Source organism: Psittacula echo (genome assembly GCF_963264785.1).
Source record: "Psittacula echo genome assembly, chromosome: Z".
NCBI lineage: Eukaryota > Metazoa > Chordata > Aves > Psittaciformes > Psittacidae > Psittacula > Psittacula echo.
The window spans coordinates 23,915,887-23,941,732 of record NC_137742.1 but is presented as its reverse complement, the minus strand read 5'-3'; the positions used below and the strand labels follow the sequence as shown (position 1 = coordinate 23,941,732).

Here is a 25,846-nt window from a genome sequence, read left to right as displayed (position 1 = left end):
TTTTGTTTACAAGTTCTGTGAAGGGTTTATCTATATGAAAGTGAGTGTGCATGCATACCTTTAAAAGATTCTTGTTCTTCAGGCTCTTACTAGAATGTAGGAAGTGGATTTTGTTGGTTCCTTCCTTTGTGCTTACATTCACAGATACTGTTCATTGCTTTCATAATTTTAATATTTTCAAGCCATTTTTTTCTAAAATGCATTCATTAGAGGAGCTACATCATGGAATCATGGAACAGTACCTGAGTTTCAACTGTCACCCTTCTGGCTGTGTTTTGCATCTTCTGTGAGGTGTACTGTAGTCCTTTTTTAACAGGAAACGTACGGAGTTCAATTACTGAAGTCTGCCTGACTTTAAGCTCCAAGATAAACACATTTCTGTGAGATAAAAGGCTTGGTGTTTTGTCCGTGTTGGTTCAATGATTTTTTAGTGCTTTTTAGACAAATTATTTTTTATTCAGTCTTAAATTTTTTTATGTTCTCATCAAAGTCAATGCTTTTTTCAACTCAAAAGTTTAATTATTTCATCATTTTCTTATCAAGACTTTGTCAGATCTGTCTTAAAATTCTTATACCTTTATTAGATTCTTACCTCATGATTTGCAGTCTCCTGAAACACCGTTTGGAAACAAAAGCAGCCTATTGCTTGACAAGAGTTATCCATGTACTATAACTGCATGAAAAACAGGAAATATTTTACACAATGAAGAGAAGACTTACTGCATATTTACTCTGGCAAAATAGTATAAAACAAGGAGACAGTGCCAAAGAGCTGGCATTTTATAAATGCATATAGTGACTTACTTTGCAGTAATATTTTTGCATTTCTATACCTGTGACTTTCATAGAATCCTAAAATACCATGTTGGAAAGGACCTTGAAGATCATCTGGTCTAACCTTTCCTGGTAAAAGCATGGTATAGACTAGATGTCCCAGCAGTGTTTCCAGCTGAATCTTAAAAAATGCTCAATGTTGGAGAATCCGCCACTTCCCTGGGAAGATTATTACAATGGCTGATTGTTCTCATTGTGAAAAACATTTTTCCTGTGTCCAGTCACAGGAATTTCCCTTGGAATAACTTGTACCCATTACCCGATACCTTTTCCATGTGACTCCTTGTAAAAAGTGAGTATTCGTCTCCTTTGTAGCCACCCTTTAAATACTGAAACATTGTGATAAGGTCACCCCTAAGCCATCAGAAGCTAGCCATGTGAGGAAAGGCTGAAAGAGTGGGGCTTGTTCAACCTGAAGAGAAGGCTCTGGGGAGACCTTGTAGTAGACTTCCAGTGCCTAAGGGGTGGCCACAAGAAAGCTGGAGAGGAAATTTTTACAAAGGCATATGGGAATGGAATAAAGGGTAGTGGTTTTAAACTATAAGAGGGTAGATTTAGATTAGGTATTGGGAAGAATTTCCTTGCTGGGAGTGTGGTGAGACACTGAGCAGGTGTCACGGAGAAGCTGGGAGTGCCCCATCCCTGGAAGTGTAAAAGGTCAGGTTAGAAGGGGTTTAGAGCAACCTGGTCTAGTGGAAGATGTCCCTGCCTATGCCAGGATGGTTGGAACTAGATGATCTTTAAGGTTCCTTCAAACCCAAACCATTCTAAAATTCTATGACTATCATACCAGATAAAATAACAAGACAGTAGGACCATTGTATGCTTTGCCCATACAGTTCCTTTAGCTGCTTCCAGATATTCCCAGCCTTGTCTGCTGCTCATCAGTGAGATTACAGGCTGCATGTAGCTGGTTTTCTGTCAGACTGCCAGAGCTGTGTTCAAGAAGAGAATACAGATAGTGATTTTAACAATTTAAACTGGAAAAAACTGAATCAGTATTTAATAGGGTAAAAGAAAGACTTTGCATACAGTGGGACTTCTGCATGTCATCTTGTATGGCCCGTCTTGCTCAAAACCTCAAACAGGTTGCCCAGGACTCTGCCCAGATGGCTTTTGAATATCTCAAAGGAGGAAGATTCCACCACCTGTTTGGGAAACCTGTACAAGTGCGCGATCACCCTCACAGTTAAAATGTTTCATGATGTTCAGATGGAACCTGTGTTTCCACTTGTGCCAGTTGCCTGCTGGACATGCTCCTGTGGATGCAGCCCAAGATACGATTGGCCTTCTGGGCTGCAAGTGCACATTGCCAGTTCATGTTCGATCTTTGATCGACCTGTACCTCCAAGTCCATCTCCTCAGGGGTGCTCTCAATCTCCTCATCCACCAGGCTGTGTTAATACCAGGGTTGCAGATATCAACAGGCAGGACCTTGCACTTGGCCTTGTTGAACCTTCTGAGGTTCACATGGGTCCACTTTTTGAGCTGTCCAAGTCTCTCTGGATGGCATCCCATCCCTCAGGCATATCAGCTGCACCACTCAGCTTGGTGTCATCTGCAAATTTGCTGACGGCGCACTCAATCCCACTGTCTATGCCATTGATAGAGCCATTAAACAGTATTGGGCCCAATACGGATCCCTGAGGGATATCACTCACCACAGATCTCCATCCAGACCACTGAGCCATTGACCACTACTGTCTGGATGCGACCATCCAGTCAGTTCATTATCTGCTGAACAGTTCATCCATCTAATGCGTCTCTCTGATATAGAGAGAAGGATGTTGTGGGGGACCATGGCAAAGGCCTTACAGAAGCTCAGACAGATGACATCTGTAATTCTTCTTCTGTCCACTGATGTAGTCACCTCATCATGGAAGGCCACTAGGCTGGTCAGGCAGGACTTGTCCTTCCCTTGGTGAAGCTATGCTGGTTGTCTTGAATCACCCCCCTGTCCACCATTTGTCTTATCATCACTTCTAGGAGGACCTGTTCCATGGTCTCCCCAGGCACAGAGAGGAGGCTGACAGATTGGTAGTTCCCAGGATCCTCCTTTCTACCCTTTTTAAAATTAGGTGCAATGTTTCCCTTTTTTCCACTCACCAGGAACTTCACTGGACTGCCGTGACTTGTCCAATGTCATGGAGAGTGGCTTGGAAGCTACATCAGCCAATTCCTCTGGACTCTCGGATGCATCTTCTCAAGTCCTATAGATTTGTGTTCAGGTTCCTCAAATGATCACAAACCTGATGTTCACTTACAGTGGGAGAGACTTAGAAAAGTTAGGGTTGGAAAGAACTTTCAGATCATCAAGTTCCAACCCCCCCTGCCATGGACAGGGACACCTCACACTAAACCATGTCACCCAAGGCCTCATCCAACCTGGCCTTGAACACCGCCAGGGATGGAGCATTCACAACTTCCCTGGGCAACCCATTCCAGTGCCTCACCACCCTCTCAGTAAAGAACTACTTCCTTATATCCAATCTAAACTTACCCTGTTTAAAATCTAACTCGTTACTGCTTGTCTTATCACTACAGTGCCTAATGAATAGTCCCTCCCCAGCATGCTTATAGCCCCACTTCAGATACTGGAAGGCTGCTATGAGGTCTCCGCTCCGCCTTTTCTTCTCCAGGCTGAACAGCCCCAACTTTCTCAGCCTATCTTCATAGGGGAGGTGCTCCAGTCCCCTGATCATCCTTGTGGCCCTCCTCTGGACTTGTTCCAACAGTTCCATGTCTTTTTTTATGTTGAGGACACCAGAACTGCATACAATACTCCAAGTGAGGTCTCATGAGAGCAGAGTAGAGAGGCAGGATCACCTCCTTCGACCTGCTGGTCATGCTCCTTTTGATGCAGCCCAGGATACGGTTGGCTTAATGGGCTGCGAGTGCACACTGCCGGCTCATGTTCATTTTCTCATTGAACAACACCCCCAAGTCCTTCTCTGCAGGGCTGCTCTGAATCTCTTCTCTACCCAATCTGTAGCTGTGATGGGGATTGCTCCGACCCAGGTGTAGGACCTTGCACTTGGCATGGTTAAACTTCGTGAGATTGGCGTCAGCCCACCTCACAAGCGTGTCAAGGTCCCTCTGGATGGCATCCCTTCCCTCCGGCGTATCAACCAAATCACACAGCTTGGTGTCATGAGCAAACTTGCTGAGGGCTCACTCAATCCCACTGTCCATGTCACCAACAAAGATGTTGAACAAGACCGGTCCCAACACCGATCCCTGAGGGACACCACTCGTTCCTGGTCTCCAGCCGGACATTGAGCCACTGACCACAACTGTTTGCGTGTGGCCATCCAGCCAGTTCTTTATCCACCGAGTGGTCCACCCATCAAATTGATGTCTCTCCGATTTAGAGACAAGGATGTCATGCGGGACAGTGTCGAAGGCTTTGCACAAGTCCAGGTAGATGACATCAACTGCTCTACCCCTGTCCATCAGTTTTGTAGCCCCATCACAGAAGGGCACCAAATTGGTCAGGCAGGATTTCCCCTTAGTGAAGCCATGCTGGCTGTCACCAACCACCTTGTTGCTTTTCATGTGCCTTAGCATGCCTTCCAGGAGAATCTGCTCCAAGATTTTGCCAGGCACAGAGGTGAGACTGACTGGTCTGTAATTCCCTGGGTCATCCATTTTCCCCTTCTTGAAAATGGGGGTTATATTTCCCTTTTTCCAGTCATCGGGATCTTCACCTGACTGCCGTGATCTTTCAAATAAGATGGCTAGTGGCTTAGAAACTTCATTCGCCAGCTCCTTCAGGACCCGCGAATGGATTTCATCAGGTCCCATGGAGTTGCACATATTCAGGTTCTTAAGATGGTCTTGAACCAGATCCTCTCCTACAGTGGGCCTAGGGTCTTCATTCTCACAGTCTCGCAGTCCCTGCGTCTGCCTTCCAAGACTTGGGTGGTGTGGTCAGAGCATTTGCCAGTGAAGACCGAGGCAAAGAAGTCATTAAAAACCTCAGCCTTCTCCAAATCCAAGGTAGCCAGTTCTCCTGAGAGCTTCCGGAGAGGGCCCACATTGTCCCTAGTCTGTCTTTTATTTGCTAAGTACCTTTAGAATCCCTTCCTCTTATCTTTCACATCCCTAGCCAAGTTTAATTATAACTGGGCGTTAGCTTTCCTAAGCTGATCCCTAGCTTTCTGGACAACATCCCTGTATTCTTCCCAGGCCGCCTGTCCCTGCTTCCACCTTCTATAAGCCTCTTTTTTCCTTTGAATTTTCCTCAGCAGCTCCTTATCCATCCAAGGAGGTCTCCTGGCCCTCCTGCTGCTCTTCCTTGTAGTTGGGATGCAACACTCCTGAGCTTGTAGCAGGTGATCTTTGAATATGAACCCACAGCCTTAGGCCCCCCTGCCCTCTAGGGCTATATCCCATGGAACCTTACTAAGCAGGTTCCTGAAGAGGCCAAGGTCTGCTCTCTATTCTTTACTGAATGAATACCTGTTTGTTTCCCTTTCTTTTCAGTCAGGATGTTGTGTGCTACTAAGTTAAGTGCCTTAAAAAAAATCTAAACATGTTCTATTATTGTTTTAATTTAGCCAGGGATTATAAAAGGTTTTAGTTGATAAAAACTAATTCAAAATGCTGATTTGTATGGTTTGTATTTACCTTTCCTTTAAAACTGTATCAGTCAAGTCTCTGCCACCTTTTCTGTGTCTGTGGGATTGATATCAGACAAGCTGTAACTAAAATATTTTGTCTGTTTTAAATAGTGACCTGTTTCAGTTTGTACACACAGTCAAAGATATGTTAAAAAATTCACATTAGCACACTGGAGCCTTCCTCCACTAACTCTTTGAGGGCTTTTGTGAGATAATTGTCCAGGGGTTCTTATTAAAAATATTAATCTTCAATAAATGTTATTTTGTCCACCTTCTATAAGCCTCTTTTTTCCTTTGAATTTTCCTCAGCAGCTCCTTATCCATCCAAGGAGGTCTCCTGGCCCTCCTGCTGCTCTTCCTTATAGTTGGGATGCAACACTCCTGAGCTTGTAGCAGGTGATCTTTGAATATGAACCCACAGCCTTGGGCCCCCTTGCCCTCTAGGGATATCCCATGGAACCTTACTAAGCAGGTTCCTGTAGAGGCCAAGGTCTGCTTTTTGGAAAAAAAGACTAAACAGCACACCCAGTGTGCAAGGGATGAGCCTCGCCCTGGGAAAACCACCTGGTTGATCATGGTGTCTCCCCTGCCAGGTAAGTATCAGAAGGATTTAGACTCAGTCTTTAAGGTGAGTCAAGACTGATTCCTCTACTGGTTGGACAACATGGCAAAAAAAGGCAAATTGAATTTGTGTTGCCATTAAAAAAACTTGTTACTTTATTTACATAGCTATGTTTTATTCTCAGTGTTATCTTCTGAAGAATTACTGAATTTAAGTAAGTCACCTTTGTTGGGTTTTTTTATCAGTAAATGTATTATATTCAAAAATGTACATTTATGTGGAGGGAGATAATAGTGATTTATAGGGAAAAAACTTCTATACTGTCTAATCTGTTTTAACTTATATGGCAACAGCTTCAAAATTGCAAAAACAAATTCTACTTTCTGAATTATATTGCTATGGACTGGCTGTTAAAAGAGCTTGATTCATGTAAACTGAGAATCATAATTATTTTATTAATTTTTTCATTGTGCAGCAAATTTTTATCATCTGAGTTTATAGAAACCCTTTCACTTCAGTGCATTTCACATTCCTGAACCGTGCTAAGTGACTTAAATACATAGGAAGACAAGTAAAACCGTCATAAAATGGACACTTCTGTTGCTCATAAAATAGTAGTATTTATTGACACCTCTGTTTTCTGTCAGATTCTTTTTCAGTCTAAAAATTATTTTAATCTGTATTTCAAATACTTTGTCTGATGAAGCTTGCACTTTCAGCGGGTACTTAAACATTGATAACAATGTTTAATGTACTATCTAAATTCTGGGTGTATTCAAGATTAGTCATGATTATTATTGTGAACCTGCTGATGAAATATGTGAGAAACAGCAAAGAGTTCTCTCTCCTGTCATTCTTTCCAAGATGAATTTCACTTATATCTACCCTAATTCCATGTAAGAAAGATACTTTACAGTTTTGTTATTGGTAATGTGAAATAATGGAAGTTCAAATGAAAGCAATTTTTATTTCATCACTTGGAGACTGGTAAAAATCAGAGCCAAACATGATATCTGTTCTCAGCCTTAACACAATGCTTTTGTCAAGGTTACAAGTAACAAGAGGTGATACAACTCTAGAAAGTGTTTGGGTCTTTTTTTCTTGATGTCTTAGTAGCATTACTCAGTACAGCTACTCAGTACAGTGTAACTGAACCTACAGCTCTTACCAAATTATTTTGGTTTAATTTTCTCAGCTGTTTATAAGGAGGTAGCTGATGGCATAGTTTGATGTGATTTTGATTGTCCTGTTTTATGGAAACTGTTATATACCAGTACCTTTGCTTAAATTACTTCAGTTACTTCATGCCAGGCTATGATTACAAAATAAATGCTGTAAGACAATAAAGCAAGTTCCAGAAGCAGAGCCACAAGACAAAGCAGGGAATCACCTCCTAGTCTCTTGACTGATTATGTTTGCGATGTAAGCTTATGAGCATTTCCTTTTATGTTGATATTTGGAAAAAATGAACCTTTTTTTGTCTTTTATTATTTTAGCCATGTCCTTCAGGGGCCCGTGATTTTCGAGAAAAGCAATGTGCAGATTTTGACAATATGCCTTTCCGGGGAAAGTATTATAACTGGAAACCCTACACTGGAGGTAATGGTCATTTTCATATAAATGTTTCCATATGTGAAGTCTTAAAAATTATATAAATGTTATATAAAGAGTAATGTTTGTAAATAGAATATTTTTATTAAAATGTAATGAGCTAAGTTTGCTAGTACTTTTGTCAGTTGCTGAAGATATTGCAGAAGAGCCATCTCTATTCTGATACAGTTTTGTTTTTACTATGAAGGAGAGTGAGCATTGTTGTAAGGACTCCAATTTAAAAATATGGAGCCCTTCTCCACCTGCAGTTGTAATATAATTAGAGATTCTGTAGATGATCTAGTAAGTGCATTTTATGCCACAGTGGTGAATTCAGTGTAAAAAAATCTCACAATCGTTCTTCCTTTCTTAAGGTAAGAATACTAGGAAAAGGAAAAAGAATTTATAAAACTCTAATTAAATTACTAATGCAGTAACTTAATTATAAATAATTGCACTGTGCAATAAAAGAGTCTTTTGCAGGGAAGAGGGATATAATCTCTTTTTGGGACAGTTTAATCAAGTTAATGTTTCTGTCATTCTAAGTTTGTAGATTGTCTTTGTATTATTTTGGCTTTTCCTGTTCTAAACCTATAGGGAGCAAGTCCATGTTTCCGCTTCTGTTTTTGTATTTTACTGATGTGGGTAGTTTTACTCTCAGTTTTTAGATAAAATGCCTAAAAAGTATCATTGTGATCATGTGGTCTGAGCTACAATGTAATTCTGTAGGACTAAATTCTTACTAAAATAGTCTGATCTTTGCTTTGAAATTTACATTGGTATACTTCTAGCGCTACGTTCTTTTGTTATTCTTGTTTTTCAAATGGTGAAGTGGTATCCTTATTGTTTTAAATTGTTCAATAATCATTAGGGTTGTATTAACATAATGGAATCGTTATGGAGCCAGCCAACCTTGCCATATCTTACTATGCGAAATAATCTTTTTTGCAAGAAAGAAGAGTCAAGTAGAGAAATCAATAAAGGGAAGTTAAATAAAGTGTATACATTATATGTGTCAGGTATGAGATAAAGATTATAATCTGTTTATGCATATATACCTTTAACCAGCTGTTAACTTTTCAAGACTTCTGTTTGGTTTTTTTTTTTTCATTCATTTTTGTTGTCCAGGTGGGGTTAAACCATGTGCATTAAACTGCTTGGCTGAAGGTTATAATTTTTACACTGAACGTGCTCCTGCAGTAATAGATGGGACTCAGTGCAATGCTGATTCACTGGATATCTGTATCAATGGAGAATGCAAGGTTACAAATGTTTTATAAAGTACTTAAGGATTATTTGTTGTGTCTGCTATCTCCTACATTTAATTATGGTACTTACTTATATGGAACGCGAGTGTTGACAGGTCAAATTGTTAATGAGAAAGTAAGATTGAGACAAAAAGATAAAAAAAGTATTGCATAAATTAAACAAATCACTTAAATCTCAGTAGCTTCTTACAGACATTCATAGCATCCTTCATTTTGTCTTTTTTTTCTCTTGCTTTATGTTTTCTGTTGAAGAATTGGTGGAAAGGGCAATAGGAGATGAACAGAATACTTGCACTGTTCCAAGGCCTGTTCCATCATTCCAATTAGAACACCACTTTGACTGAAAAACAGTAAATGTGAACATATTAATTTGTTTCTCTCTAAGTAGTTCATCTTGTTGCAAACAATTCTGCTATTAATGTCATTGAAACAAAGTTGTCATTATTGCTCTGTAGTTCTAGGAAAAAGTGTATAATGATGCAATTATTTTCCATTTACTGAAGCTCTTGATTGTCTATCTTGTAAGATTCCTATAGAATTGCATTACATAAATTTGAATAGAATTGAAGGTCTGTGCCATATTTTTGGTTATGTACATCCCACCGCTGCTTCAGTTTAGCAAAGTGTTTGATTCCATACTGAAGTCTAAACATCTGAACTGTGCTGGTGACTGTAAAAAGTATCTGATTTCACTGAAACTACTAACATAATTAAAGCTTAACCCAATGCTAAAGTTTCTTGCTAAATTGAGGGCTGAAGATGTATGTTTATTGAATAGCATGATGATATCAAAAAAGACCTAAGAAATAACCTGTGGAATTCTGGTGTTCTTTATGCAGATTTTAATAGTTTTGAAAAGTCTTTTAAAACAAAATTTCAAGTTGAGAATGAGCTATGTAATAAAGTTGAGTCTCTGTCTTCTTGGTGAGTCAGAAAGTTGAAATGTAAATGGTTAGAATAATACCATTTTGTCAATTATTTAAAGTGATCTAATTTCTCTTATGGCCTATGAATTACGTATTTATGAGACACAAGATGATATTGCTAGACAGTAAACAAAGTTGTGTAGCTGCCTACTTTTTTGTATAAATCCCAGAAAAAATTGGCAAGCTTCTGTGTTCATTCTGTTTACATCCTAGTTGTTCATTCTCCTTTTTGTTGTGTTTTAAGGATCCAACTGTCTCTATTTTCATCAGCTTTGTAATAGGATTGAATCAATAAGTTGTACGGTGTTAATCATTGTTCCCTATATTTCTCAAGTAGATAATCAGAAATGTAATGTATTTTTTATGATCAGTTATAGACATCTCTTTTTTCCGAAGGCTGTTTAATGCTATCTAATACAGCTTTTAATTCAGCCTTTCACTAAGCTTCATTCTGCATTCGTTCTTGCAGTAATTTACACTTTACGTTCAAAATTACGAAAACATGTCGTAAGTTTTGCCTGGATAATGTGGATATATGGTTTATGAAGCTGTAAATGCCTTTGGGATTAATTTTTATGCTATATAAATGTTTAAGGAACACAGCAAATGTTTGCCTTAACAAAGCAATATAGATGGAACACAGTTAACTGTTGTAATATTAAGTAAAAATATAATAATTTATTGATAACTGTAATAATTAAATTGTTCATGAAACACTGTGAGATCCCTTCCTGAAAGTCACCATAGAAGTGCAAAGTACTTATTAATCAAGATTTGGTAACAACCCAAATGTGTCTTGTTCTCCTTTATTTTCTTTCCCTGGTAAGTGAAAACCCACTTACAGTAACAGCTATCAAAAACAGGGTAGATAAAAAGAAGAACTGAGTATCTCAAACTTGAGACAAACACTTCAAAAAGAAAAAGAAGATGGTGGTGTAAGACCATCATCCTGTTAAAATATTTATTCTTATCTGTTCTCAGCATGTAGGTTGTGATAATATTTTGGGATCTGATGCTAAGGAAGATAGATGCCGTGTTTGTGGCGGAGATGGCAGTACATGTGAAGCCATTGAAGGTTTCTTCAATGATTCACTGCCAAGAGGAGGTATGTACGTATACGCCTATTCTATTGCACAATGCATTTAGATGTCCCTTTAGCAAATAACAGTGCTGCATTCATTTCCAGAATGGCATTGCTGCTAGTCATTCACTTTGACACCTTTTGCTTTGTTGTTGCCTTTTTCTGTATTAGCTTAGATTTATGCCAAATACAATATGTTTCATTACTGAATACTTAGTTCTCATGGTCTTTAATGCACTTAAAAAATAGTGGTTTATTTTTTTTTTTTAATTATTATCTAGTTAGGTGGTATAGTAAGAGTAATGTGTATGATTTTAATGTGTATGGTAAAACCTGGTATTTAGTCATACATGAAATTTTAGAATGGAAAGAATCCAGAAATGTCTCTTTAAGTTCATCTTATTAAGAATTCAGAAAATATATATGGGCAGTTAATTTAAAGCTTAACTCAAAAAAGACAGTTATAGTGTTGCAATCTTAGTGTTATTGGTTTTGAGCTCCCAAATACAGGAAAAAGATTGGTGCACTGGAGTGAGTTCCATTCAGTGAGGGCCCACTAAGATTGTTGAGCTCTGGAGCGCTTGCCCCAGTTTGAGGAAAGGCTGAGACAACTGAGCTTATTTAGCCTGGAGAAGAGGAGGCTTGTGGGGACCTAGTATCACCCTTCCAATACGTAAGAAGAGGCTATGAATAAGGCAGAGCCAGGCTTTTCACAGTGATGGGTACATGCTGAGAGAAGAGACAATGGCTATAAATTAAAACAAGGCAGGTGCTGACTGAATGTAAGGAAAAAAATTCTTCCCCAGGAAGACAGTTCAGCAGCAGATCAGGTTGTCCAGAAAGGTTGTATAGTTCCATCATTGGAGATTTTCCACAAGCCAGCAGGATGAAGCACTGAGTGACTTGGTCTGATCTCCTAGCAGACCATGCTTATGGCAGAAAGCTGGGCTAAATCACTGTCTGAGGTCCTCTCCAAACTGGATTATTGTGTGATTCTAAGGTCATTTTATATGTTAATTATTCATAATATGCTGTTGAAAATACTTTATTAGCACTTACAACAGGGAGTTCCTGACTACATGGTAAGTTCTTGCTATCACTGTCAAATTTTTGTGTTACATTTAAAGTGTTTTCTTTTTTATCACATGAAAGAAAATCTTCAAGTACCTTTGAATCCATATCTTATACTAATATTTAGTAGTAAATAATTCATAATGGTTAGTTTGATGACTAATGTTGATTAATGTAAACAACAATAAGTAAAGTTTACCTTTGTCTTACAGGCTATATGGAAGTGATTCAAATTCCAAGAGGTTCTGTGCACATTGAAGTAAGAGAAGTGGCAATGTCAAAGAACTACATTGGTAAGAACATGGTTTAAATAGCAGGCTATTATTAGGTCGGTTAATGTTGTGAATTGAAGGTACGTTTTCTGGTTTGGCTAAACCATAGGCATAGCAGAAGCAGCAGAGGGAATTATTAGCTGTTAATATTAGGTTGTGCTCAGGCAGTTGCAGCAGTTGGTTAGGGTTAGGGTGTATTTTCTTGAATGGAGCTAATTTAGTTACATCGTGTGATTCCTCCTTGTCCACTCGGTGCAAAATCAGATCAGTTCACTATAGTTATAGTGTCAGACTCCAGCAGAAGTGCATGAAGGGTATGCAAATGATGTACTGTCTCACACTGAGGTAGTGTCTTCCATCAGGGAAGTCTCTGATCTTGTGGGATTAGACTGGTTTAAAACATGATTTTGTTCTTGCAATGATTATTCATCAACACCAACAGTTACTTAAATGCTAACAATACTGTCTCCTTATCTTAAGGCAATTTAAAGTATCAATTATACAGTGTTACTGAGGTGCTGTATGGTGTAGATCCCATCTCTGTTTTATAGATAAGGAAAATGAGGTGCAGAAAAACTAGGTGCTTGCTTGAAATAATTCAGAAAGCCTGTTGTAAAGCAGAGAATTAAATTCATATTCCCTGATTGTTATTAATTTCTTTAAAGACTGTGTTAAATTTGCTTTCTGTTTTTTTAATACTGATACATACAAATCTGGATCCATGAAACTCAAGACAGCACACATTTCTAAAAGTCGCTGTACCCTGATTTGCATGGCAGTCCATTCACAGTAGTGCAAGAACACCTATTAGTCAAGAATAGATTAGAGAACTGATTAGTTATACAGCAGACTAACAGGATTAACACAACCCAAAGTTTACTGTTGGATGCCTGATTTTCTTTCTGCCTGCCTCCACCCTTCTGTAATCCAGCAGATAATCAACCTCCCTCCATTCTGCAGGAGTAATAACACCAGTACTCCAGCAGTACAGTGCTAATTATTATCTTTCCAGCATCACACTGCCTGTGGCCCTTCCCCCATGTCAGAATATACTGTGGGTAAGGTTGTTTGTATGTCCTGTACTGACATTCAAACAGAGGTAGTGGGAGAGAGGTATACCATGCGTCCTGTTATGGTCATGTACTGCTAAGAACTATTTTATGGAGAGGTGAAAAACTGAACAAAGGATAACTCTTAGCTAGTACAATTCAGCTTGTAATTCTTCTGTTTTATAAGCAGAGGAAGGTGATCTGGAAAAGCACTTCAATTGGTGGCACTATCTGTCTAAAATGAAAGAAAAACATATTTTTTCTTTGCTTAAATAAAAAATACAACTTAATTGGTATTTAATCTGGCCACAGATCTAAAAATATAAGGTGTTACCTAAACACTTTTTTATGTCTTTGTCACAATTTCAAGGGGTTTCCTGAGCCCTGACTACACAAATAGGGGATTCCTGTCCTACACTAGTTTCTTGTGTTTCCGACTTTCAAAAGTGCCATTATACCCTAGTGAAAGATAATCAGGGTCTCAGGGGCCATTTGATTTTGTGATAGGATGTTTCGATCTGTGAGTGTGAACCAGACCACTATTTTAGGATGACAGATTTCTGGGAATAGGAAGTTTTTAAATCTGTCTGCTCCCTTAAAAGAACTGTAAGAGCACAAAGATAGTTAAAAATGGATTTATTCTGTTAAAATACATATCTCAAGGGTATTGTGTTAGGGATACTTCTTTAGTGACATTGGCAAATTCACAGCTACTTCCCTGTCTTTATGGAGTTCCCTCTGTTGTTGCAGGACAGCTGTTTGTGTGGCCATACCATGAACCAGATTAGAAAACTGACTGAGATGAAAATAACCATTTATGCATATTCCTGTATTTTCTTTTATGTGCTCTGCTGCCAAATACAAGACCACAGTCTAAGATTGGAAGTATGCAAAAAAAGGAAAAAGTTAAACTCTTCCTCTGTAGCTGTCATGCTGGCTTCAAAGTTTCTTCTTTGTTCATTTCAGGTAGCAGGCTTTCAAGCTAACTAACAAGCATCCCATGGTTCCTTAACTTAAGATCCAGTTCTTTTGCTAGCCATGGCCTCAAATTTAGGCTACAGTTAGACATTTGGGAACTCAGCTCAGTCAGCACCTGTCCTCACCCTTCTCTGATCAATTCTCTTCCTCCTCCACTGATCATTTCTGCACCAATACTGCTCCTGATGTAACAGCAAAAACATGTTTCTACAGTTGCATAAAGAATTCAGTATTTTAAACTGATCTGTCCAACAAATAACCCAGCAACAACAAAACTGCCTGATTTCAGAGCTGATGGAAAAATGTTGGTTTAGTAATGGAGTTATCTTCCCTTAAATGGCTTGATCCAGGGTGGTATCTTCCCTTATATTCCTCATATGCAACAGGGTCTTGTGTGCTAATTTTCTGTGGGCTTTCTGCATTCTCAAGTTCTCATAAATGATTTGATAAGGATATTAACTTGTTCCTTCTATCTCATATGCTAATAGCATTGTGCCACTGTGTCATCATTGTCATGTAATTATATTACTGGAATGCTATTCACAACTGTGTGGCCTTCATGTATGTGTAACAACTGACATCGGGTAAATCTATTCACGGAATGTAAATGCATTTTTCACTGGCAGTAAGACAGGTAAAAAATGAACTGCTTTGCTACTGGATATACATTAAGTGTATACAGCATATGGATTGATTCTTCTTTTGATTAAGCTAGATTTTATAAAAGTGGGATGGATAGAAATTTTGACTGTGTAAAAATAGGATCACTGATAAAATACTGATGTTCAGCTGTAATATAGTTATTTCATATAGCATGTGAAATAGTGAATGCTGTTCCTTTCTTTAAGTACATTACTGCTTGCATTTTTATTAATTCTTATCTTATACTCACTTCTTTTAATCATCTCCTTCTTGTGCTACAAAGCCTATATAAACAATAAGGCATCTGAATTACTTTGAGAATTTCAGATAAGTATGTCAGAGCTAGTTTCTTTACTCAAAGCATCACTGAGACATTTTCCCTAACTGTTTTAGGTAAACCATCTCTAAAACTGGATTGTAAGCTGTCCTATTCCTTATGATTGTGATACGATTTTGTTCTCTATCTAGTGAAGTCACTTACTAGTCTCAACAAAAAATGACATGCCTTTTTGATCGTGTATTTCCAACCATCATTTTGCCTTTAAGAACATGTTTTATTTAAAGTAAATATGAATGCTGAATAACTTGGAAATGACCTTAAGTCAAGAAGTCAGTATCTACTTAACAGAATATTCACTTTAAGATACAAAGTCAGTTGCATATTTAGAAATCCTAATTTTATTAATAAAACATAAAATACAAATCCCTGAATAATATGTATTTGTCCAGCCTAATTGATTGCTTAGCTAAAAAATTCGTGTTGTATCTGTATTACTTTTCTGGTTTAAGGTTTTAAGTTAGGAATAATAAAATATTTTATCTGATTAAATAGTAGTTGGGTTTGTAATAGAAATATCTTGGATTTGGATATGGGGAAAAAACCCCACAGTGGACAGAGGCAACAAAACGAGAGCTGATTGACACCATACATCAGACTCAATGCTATTTCTCTTTTCTTCCCCTGCACACTACGTGAAATAGCTATTCCATGCCTCAACTTCTTAACCTAACGATGAGATTGGTAATTGATTATACATTTGAGACCTACATATATCTTATATAAAACTGCAGGCATTGCACACAGGTTCAGTTTTAGAGTTGAAGATACATTCCAAGTTGCAATAGGAATTCTGTTTTGTTCCATACAGTGTGTGCATGTTGAAATCTGCAAAGTATACCTGCACATTGAAGATTATTGTAGAGACAATATTGTTTTGACAGGGTTAAAGAAATGACTTTATATTGCTTTAAAAAATAGTTATATTGTGCTGAAACTCCAAACTTCTAGCAAATTTAGCAGATTAGTAGATAAATTTGAAATGGCTTCTCCATTATAAATGCTGCTTCCAATTTTTAGGTGGCTTGTATTTTTTTTTAAGCTTTAAAATCTGAAGAGGATGACTACTATATTAATGGTGCCTGGACTATTGACTGGCCAAGAAAATTTGATGTTGCTGGAACAGCTTTCCATTACAAGAGGCCAGCAGATGAACCAGAGTCTTTGGAAGCACTAGGCCCTACTTCAGAAAATCTCATAGTCATGGTAAAGTTATAATTAATATATTTCTGAAATGTAAAAAATGTATTTGTGTTCTCAGAAAAGACAAGGCCATGAATGAAATCGAAATATGTTGTACCCCAAGGAAATCTCACAGAAAATGTCTCATCTCTTTTAAATGCAGTTCAGAATAATGGTAGCTGGAAATTCTATAAATGGGGCATATATTGCATCTCTACATATTGCTGATACATGTAAGTGTTGAGATACAGCATGACAGTTCTTGACAGTTCTGTAGATGTCAGTGGTTTTAAGCCTGACCTGAGTGTGAAGTATACTCTGACCACAGCAAGAGTATCGTGATTTGTCCCACGTTTCTGTTGCTGTGACATACATTGTTCTGAACAGATGGTACAAAATACAAAAAAGTAACAGATGTGACCAGGATCCTGATACCCTGTCTCTGACAGAAGGCAGTAGTGAGCCTACTGTTGCATTACTACATTGACGAGAAGTAGAACAAGGTGACTCTTGCCCAATATATTCTGTCATCTGCCAGACTTGCAGTTCAGGGATTGCTTGAGCCATACGGGATATTTTCTTGTATAGAATGATTGTTGCCTTGATATTCACATTTTAGGCAGCATTTTCAAACACATGAATCCTGTTTCTTCTTCTGTAGGTGTGGATCAGCTAGAGAGTCTATATAGAATGAGTTATGCAATGATTATAGTGCGTTTCTCATTCAGTCAGTGCCACTGACTTTCTTACTGAATGTTCTCTGGTCTTTTGTCCAAAGAAGATAGGCAAATGTGACTGCAAAATATCACAGAAGATAGACGGGAATGAAGTAGTAGGGGGTAAGAAGTATCAGATTGCTGCATCTAACATGATACATAGTTCTAGCAACAGAAAGAAAAAGTTTGATAAAGTCAAAGGCTGGTGTTGGATGCATGGTATGTGGAGGATAGTCAACAGTGAGGATAGCCAAAAACTCACAGTGATTGTTGCACTTCCATCTGTATCACTTGCAGTGATACGGCTGCAGTGAGAGTTTTGATACTCCTTTAAAGGAGTTAAAGGTGTGATTCCACCAAGCTGATGCTGTTGGCTGTTTAATTAGGGGAAAACAATGACCTCGGCTACTCCTGTAGCCTGCTGCTGTTACTGGTTTTACTATTATTGTAGTCACTGGAAGTGCAAACAAGGGCAGAGCTAGGTTCATAACTGCTGTGTGAGTAGCTCCTCACAGTATTTCAGAGAGGGCTGCTGTATGTTTGCACAGTAATGTCCTTAACCAACTTTGACCTCACATAATTATTCAGCTGTCAATTTCCATAAAGACATTAATTTAATAAAAATTGGTTCTTTTAGAACAATTATGTTAAGAATAAAGAACTGACAGAAGTTATTAAGTTGTTAAGGAAGAAAAAAGACAAAGCTCACCTTAGACAATAATACTTTTGTATATGTTTTAAGTTAGTCCAGGTTCTTTTGGGAATACGTTAAAGAGCTGCTATGGCTTCCTTTATTACTTTTTTCCCTTCCTTAAAACATAACACAAACCTAGATTAAATGTCACTGTAGCTGCCCTCTGCTTGCCTGTTTTAATGGTATAACCAGTTGTTTTCAACTACAGATTCTGCTACAGGAACAAAATTTGGGTATAAGGTATAAATTCAATGTTCCCATCTCTCGCACTGGCAGTGGAGACAATGAAGTTGGCTTTGCATGGAATCATCTGCCTTGGTCAGAATGTTCTGCTACTTGTGCTGGAGGTAAGACACCAGGCAGTCAAGCTACATAGTAAAGTGAATTGCAAGATACAGTTTACTACATAATTATTTAGGTAACTAGTTGAAGACATTTCTGTCAGACATGCCTCAAACCTGAATTTAGTGTAATAACATTTATTTTATCACAATGGGGTTTTGTTGGTTTCAAGTACTTCTAATATGTTCAGATGTTTTTTGTTATATACAAGTGTATCTTGGGACAGTGTGTTTTTCTGATGATGCTTCCTCTGAGTCTGTCTTGAAGCTGGTGCGTTTGCTTTTAGCAGGAGCTTTCTTGATAAAGGACATCAGAAGTTTTAAGTAAGGAGATTAAAAACCAGAAGGCAAATAAGGCATCTGTAAATAAAAGGTTGTGTCTTTGTGTGTTTGTAGGTATTGCTTCACATGATCCTAGTCAGCCCTCCTATCCTCCAGCCCCCAAAGTTCAGGATGTATACTGGCAGGTCCTCTGTAGCAGATGATAACAACTGGATAATACTTCCCAGCCCATAGCAGTATCTAAAGAATTGTTGCCCTTTGGCAGCAGTGGGGGAATTTGTAGATTGTACCATGTGGTTCATCCTGGGTGCCTTTTACCCTCAATTTACTATATTCCTAATCCTCCCTCTAGTGGCCACCAATGCAATTCTTAACTCTGTCTGTGGGAAAGCAGGACAGTTGGCTTCCTTCAAAGCCGGCACCATTGCTGCTGCATGGACTAGTGGGTAGAAGTGCTGTGTGAACAGTATCTGTCTTCTGTCTAGAGACTGCATCATCTCACCAACATAACTGTTTCAGAAGATACGGAAGAGCGCTCTAAGTCCACCTCAGATTTTCATTTTTCTACTGTACTGTTCACTGCCCATAGCAAGAGGAAGACACCATGGTTTTTTAAAGAACCCTTGGACCACATATTTGTCCTTTTCTTGCTTTTTTTGTGGCTACTGGAGGTATTCATGTTTGGAACCATTGTGACTCATTTTTCTGCTGGAACCAGCTGTGGCTGTTACTAGTTGTTCACTTTTTTAAATACAGCTCTTTGGTTTGCCATATGTAATACACAGAGGACATCACTAATTATTTTCTGTGCCACTCGAGAAAGTCTCAAAACAAAATAGAGGAAGGTACTAACTTTCTCCTATATTTTTTATTGTTCATTTGTGGAATCCTGAGTGACAGATTGCTTTTTTAACTACTGTTCTAGTAATGGTGAGTCTGGTAGGCAAAGGAACATTTTAAAGATGTAATATAAAGATGGGAAGTGCCTAGCTCATAGCGAAAGACAGTTCCAAGTAATAGAACCTTACAAGTACTGCCAAATCATATTTCTGTGATAGCAATGAGTTAATGATCTTTTTGAAGTCAATGGGAGAACTCCCGTTAGTTTAGGTAGAGACAGAATTTTAGCCATGGGTTTTCTGTCATGTAGGTCATTGTCATTTCACAGATTTGACAGTGTAAACATGAACAAATAATTGGCTCTGAAGGAAGAGGCACTTCTCTAGGTTAAAACATTTTGACTTAATTAACTTTTAATGGAAGATCTGTGCATCCCTGAAAACTGTATATGTTTATTAATTTCAAATTTTTTTTTGGGGTGTATTATTTTCAATAGCTTGTAGTGGATAAACCGTAAGGCACTTGTCTTTCCTTCCTTTCAGCTTAGTATGAGGATATATTATGGTCACGTATTTTCACTGAGCTCTGTGCTCAAGGAATAAATATTTCATTGTAGCTGTAATTCTTGTTAAAACTGTATCTGCTTTGTTCATATGAGTACTTGCTATTCCCTGCAGTTTATGAAACACCTTTCTCCATGTGCCAAAAGAAGACAAAATTTTAAAAAGGAACTGAGTCAGGGAAAAAGAAAAGGAAGACAAAGGTGGTAGAGACAGGGACCATAACTGGAAAATTTGGCCAATATAAACATGGAGTGTTGAGAAAACGTAGAAACGAAACCACTGCATGGCTTTGCTTATTTCTGTAGGTTCATTATGAAGTCTGTTACTGAAGTTCTATTTTTTTGAGCTGTCTTTAGGAGAGACATTTTGCTCTGTATCAGAGGAGAACAAAGTATTTAACAGTTAAAGAATTTTTGACCGAAAGTAAAAAAAAAAGACAGTAAGTGGGGAATATTAGTATGGAAATTATTTTTTTACTCATGAAGTTAAAAAAAAAAATATAGTCACTTTGGGACAAACAGCAAACAAATTAGGGCATCAACATCTTCCTGCCTGTTACTGTAGTTCATGTAGCTCCCTGTAGTGGATACACTGATCAAGGCTGATCATATGATCTGACCCTATACTTTGGCTTTTGTCATTTCTTCTGCCCATTTACTGGGATCGAAACCATGGGCTTTGGGGTCAGACGTCGATAGAGTAGTTGTTCTTTTTGAAGGAGACTCTTTTGGCATTTACCCCATCGCATCCAATGCTCTTGGTGGGAACATCACACCTATTCCTATACCTCCTGCATGTCTCAGGAATTTGTTCGTTAATAACTTGCCCCCGTCAGCTCTGATTTCTGATATATCTTGATCATATCTTGATCCAAAAAGCTCTAGATGATGCAGAGCCAGATACGCCTTCATATCAAGGTTGTAGGCAGATCTAAGTTCTAGTCAGCACATTTTTTTGTTCATCTCTGAACATGCCTGTTTTTTAACATTATGTCACAATTGTAGGTATATGTAACACTTCAAAAGGTGCCTTAAAAGAACATAAAAATAGCAAGTATTTAGAAGCCAGGAACTGACAGTTATGTTTTTTGAGGTTCTGGCTGTTCATGAAACAGAGGCCTGTTGAGCAGGGACCATTCTCTAAGGCCGTGTCGCAGGCCTAGTTCATATACACTTCTCACTACTCCAGCCTAATGCTCTCTAAATCGGACTGACTGCATCTGCATTGCATACTATTTGACAAAGTCTATGATGCTTAAAACATAGTTGAGGTATGTTTTTTAATTCAAAGGATCTAAAAAATCGTAAGAACTGCGTTACGGCCTACTAAATTGATATTTCTGTATTGTGAACTTGAGGATGTGTGCTGAACGTCACCAAGCAGAACACAAAAGCAAGAACAGTATTTTGGCAGCGCAAAGTTTAAGTAGTTTTGGAGTATTTGATGTTGCAGAAGTGTGCAATTTTGTGCAGTCTCATCATAGTATTTTGAGAGCAATTCACTGCATTCAGCTGTTCCTAGAGCTGCTTGTAGGCCTTGCCTTGGAGAAGGTTCTAGAGCTGTCAGATGCCAAGAAGCAAGCTAACAGCAAGCTAGGAACAGCCTACAATCTTTCGTTAGATGTTAACATGCTCTTTTCCCACTGGACTTTTCTGTTTTGTTCATCTCTGCTGTTCTGACAAGTCACATCTGAACAGTAAAAGTGCTTTAACTTTTCAAACAGGACCTCTGTTCTAAGGCTTGTCTCAGTTTTGCAGAATAGGAAGAGCATGGTAAATGGAATGGTAGATAGGAGGGTTTCCTGATTACAACAGTGTGAGAGCTCTGGATTTTATTCCTGCCTCCCATCTGTGGTTCTCATTTGATACTGAGCAACTCAAAGCATACATTACAGTCTTACTTGTTAATTATCAGTTCATCGTTCATCACTGCATGAACTGTGCATAAAGCAAAGTATTCTGAAAACTCAGCCAAGCACGTGAAATCGATGGACGCTTTCCACTACAGACATTGTGCCTCCTCTTCCCCTGTAGTATTCATAAAGTGGTCTAGGAGATAAAGTTTGTGAAACAGTTAACATATTTAGACTGCCTCTGAAAAGCAGAAGGAAGTTAGAATTTCTTTCCTGAGAGATAGTAAACTGTGTATTTCATAGTGTCATTCAAGTTAAAGGGGAAAAGAACAATATTCATAGTTTTCTCTGCCAGTGAACATCACCTTCTGTACAGTGGACCAAGCAGAATCAAGTTTCCAAAGTCTGAGGTTTATTTTGGTATTTTCTTATGTTTTTCTAAGAATAGGTTTTTCAGATTTTCTCGGTAGTTAAATAAGTTTGCCTGTTAACAGACAACTTTTTTTTTTCCTTATATTCATGTACTCATATGTAGGATGAGAATATAATTTCATTCAATTTTAGCACGTCTTAGTGTCTGTTCATAGGCTTGGAAATCTAGAACTGCAGCTCTTCTTTTTGGACACTAGAACCAGTATTTTCTATATTGAAAAACATTTCTTTAAAATACAGAGTATCTGAGCTAGTTCTTCCTGTCCGGGAACATTACGTTAAACTTAGCTACATGTATTCTCAATATTAATTGCCTTTTTCCTTAAAGTTTACTGATAACTGTTCTACTCTGAGTCAAGAGTTTTCAGAAGGAAATTTGTTACTATCTTATATATAGGTCTTTATAGGTGTGTCAGACTTACACATAACTACAGGAAAACTATTCCAGAGAACACCAGAATGTACAGAGGGAGGAGAGAACAAGGAATTCAGAATCATAGGATCATGGAACGGTTTGAGTTGGAAGGGACTTTAAAGATCATCTGGTTCCAGCACCCGCTGTCCTGCCATTGTCAGGGACACCTTCCACTAAAGCGGGTTGCTCTAAGCCCCAGCCAGCCTGGCCTTGAACACTGCCAGGGATGGGGCAGCCACAGTGTGGATGGATGGATGGATGGATGGATGGATGGATGGATGGATGGATGGATGGATGGATGGGAGTGTGAATAGGTGAGCAGTTGAACAGTTCACTGGAATTCAGAAAAAATAATGACAACAACATATTTTCCTTAAGAAACTATTATTTAATGAGAAGGTCTGAGAAAGGGAAAAGTAGAATACATAGAAACAGCAAATCAATAAAAAGATGGCTGGAAAGAAAAGAAGGAAGTACTAAAATAGGAAAAGGTGATATATATTGCTTACAGATGATAGAGTTGTAGTTTATTTTACTGTCATGCCTGTCTCACCGTATATGTTATCTTGTAGCAAGTGTATCCTTAAGTATGCTTAATAAGGAAGTGACTGCTGGTGCTATTGTTCAAAAAAAATCCAGTGAAAGAAAAAAACCTTCTCTGTGTTTTTACTTCTGTATACATTTAAAAATAAACTCCAATGAGTGCATGCCCTCCTTTTTTTAATTTCTTCCATGCTTAATAATTCTAGCAGTAAATGGGAACAAATGACAGCATTTGTTATCTGGAATTTACCATTGGTTTTAGCATTGGTTTTGATCATTCGTTTTCTTAGAGTTCATCTCCAGATGAGTTAAATGTCGTAGATATTCATGGGGTTTTTATGACATAGTCAGTATACTTTCATAAGTAAATTTATTGCCATCCAGTTTTCTTTGTTGCTCATCACTTTTGTGCCTACTATGTGTTTTTTTCATGTCCTTAAATGAATTATGAAACTGTCTTTAGACTAATAAAACATACTTGTGCTCATCAAGAAAAATGTAAGTTTGGCTCTGTGATGAACATCTTGTGATCTGATGAGTGAGCTCAGAAAGTATGTCTGGGTTAACCAGCATGCGCTAGTTTTAGCGATACAGGATTCACCATGTATTGGTATTGGCATCTTTATAATTAACTGTTGCAATAGCAAACCACAGTTTTTGGGATTGCTTTTAAAAATAGATATAACATTTACATGCCTGCAGTTTTAATTTAAGAATAAAATGTGTTTCATGTAATATAAAAATTGGCTGCTGAAAGTCATGCAGACTATTTGTGAATTGAAATCTGCAAAACATCTCAGTTCTCTGGAGATTATGGTCATTAAACCACTGGAGTTTTGTTTTCTATTAGAATTGCATTGACCAGTCATGAGGACATTTTATCATAAACTATAAATCTGTAGATTTGAAAGGAGAATGTTTCTGTCTAACTGCTTGTAATTAGTCCCCCGAGAGTTTAAATGACCTTGTTTAGCGGTGCTTTTAGATTATTTTAAGAGAGACCATATACTCAGGGAAGAGTTGATTACTTAAAAAGAGTTTCTTCAAGGCCCAGGGGGCTTAACCAAGTTGTAGCTGTTGTCTGGGTAAAAGCTGTACTTCTAGTTTTTTCCATTTCTTTTTCTTGTCTAAGTTAGAATTTGAATTTTGTTTCTGAGATTTTATTTTAAATAACACTGTAATTAGTACAGAAAGATGCAAAGTATACCTACTGTATGGGAAGATGCTGAAGTATATTTTAAAACAGTATTAATATGTCTCCTAGTGTGGATTAAAAGTTCTTCACTGTGTGAGTGATTAGTGGTGAATACTGTCTTATGGATGATATGCTACCTGACAGATTCAATAAATAACACATCTGGCTTACATTTGTTTTAAAAATGAGCACAATGATAACTTTGTGTTCATAGTACTTCAGAATACTTTATTACTACATAGCTCCTCAGAAATGAATTTACTGAGGCTGCCAATTTTTAGCTAAAGCCTAGAAGGAAATGTGTCTGATGCCAGTAGGAAATTCAGTCAAAACATTACTATCTATACTATCCCATAAATGTCCTTGCAAGAATAGTACACATTATTAAAATGCTTTATTCTAAAATACATATAAATTATTTTTAAATAATTATATTTGACAGAAATACCATTATGAAGGCAGCATTCAGCCTATTTCATCAGCCACCAAGAGAGCTAAGGCAGCTTGTGATAGAAAGGATAAATAATTATTCAGCAGTTGAGCTGAACATTAATTCTATGTCAGCTAACAGCACCATGTTAGTTGCATTGCTGTTTGGCTAGGCCTTTAAAATACTATTTCTTGTCATAGTGATATTTAAGTAGAAAATTGCAAAAGAAATACTCCTACTAAGGTTGTCATAGCTGATTTTAATAATATTCATCTGTTGGCAATGTTTGCATAGATTATGGAATTTAAAGTGAAATAATCTTTTCACAGCTTCTCAAATACTTAGATCTTCCACTTATCTGTTAAGAACCAAAGAAAGAGATAAACCCAACATTTTTCTCTCTCATGCTGCAATTGATGTCTTTTGTCTACTAAAATAGTACTAAAGGAGTACAAAACCAAAGAAAATAACTTGTCACTCTGCATATCTGTGTACGTATATATATATTTAGAGAGAGAAAACTACTAACCGATTTGAAGTTTTGAAGAAGTATAAAGATGTAGAAATAAGTGACAAATAGGGCAGCACAAAAAGTAGAAATATGCTGACAGTGCAGTGCTAGAAGACATAGGAAAGACTGGGATATGTTGTAACCCTGATAAAAGCAGATTTAATTTTAGGATATATTTCTTTAGAAGTATAAATGACACTGCATAAGTCAGTAATAAAATCACGTTGGAGTACTAGGCACAGTTTCTACTGTAGCTGTAGTAAACTCAGATGTGAGGAGGTTTGTGGAAGTGTTGTGAGGCTTATCATGATCAGAGCAATGGTCTACCTAACAACACAGATACTGCAAAAGTTAGTTGATTAACACAATAAAGTTACTTAAACTGAACTCTATTGTGGCTGTAGTAAACTCAGGTGTGAGCAGGTTTGTGGAAGTGTTGTGAGGCTTATCAAAGGAGGCTGATCAAAGGAATGGTCTACCTAACAGCACAGAGACTGCAAGAGTTGAGTTGGTTAACACAATAAAGTTACTTAAACTGAAAGAATGTTTTTAATGAAAAAAAAAAACTAACTTGGCAATTAATTCATCTAGAATGGAAATTGGAATGCTTTTAGTGGT

At 37.7% G+C, this 25,846-nt stretch overlaps 1 protein-coding gene across 1 annotated transcript in view; it reads left to right on the top strand.

The window, feature by feature from the left end:
* Window positions 1–25,846, top strand: part of ADAMTS6 (ADAM metallopeptidase with thrombospondin type 1 motif 6) — a gene marked incomplete at its 3' end in the record, with an annotated part of 146,988 nt that overhangs the window by 100,417 nt on the left and 20,725 nt on the right. The window contains exons 14-19 of the mRNA XM_080637567.1: window positions 7,515–7,617; window positions 8,737–8,870; window positions 10,784–10,907; window positions 12,167–12,247; window positions 16,275–16,438; window positions 18,033–18,171. Of these exons, the coding sequence (XP_080493693.1) occupies window positions 7,515–7,617; window positions 8,737–8,870; window positions 10,784–10,907; window positions 12,167–12,247; window positions 16,275–16,438; window positions 18,033–18,171 (745 nt within the window). The remainder of the gene's footprint in view (window positions 1–7,514; window positions 7,618–8,736; window positions 8,871–10,783; window positions 10,908–12,166; window positions 12,248–16,274; window positions 16,439–18,032; window positions 18,172–25,846) is intronic.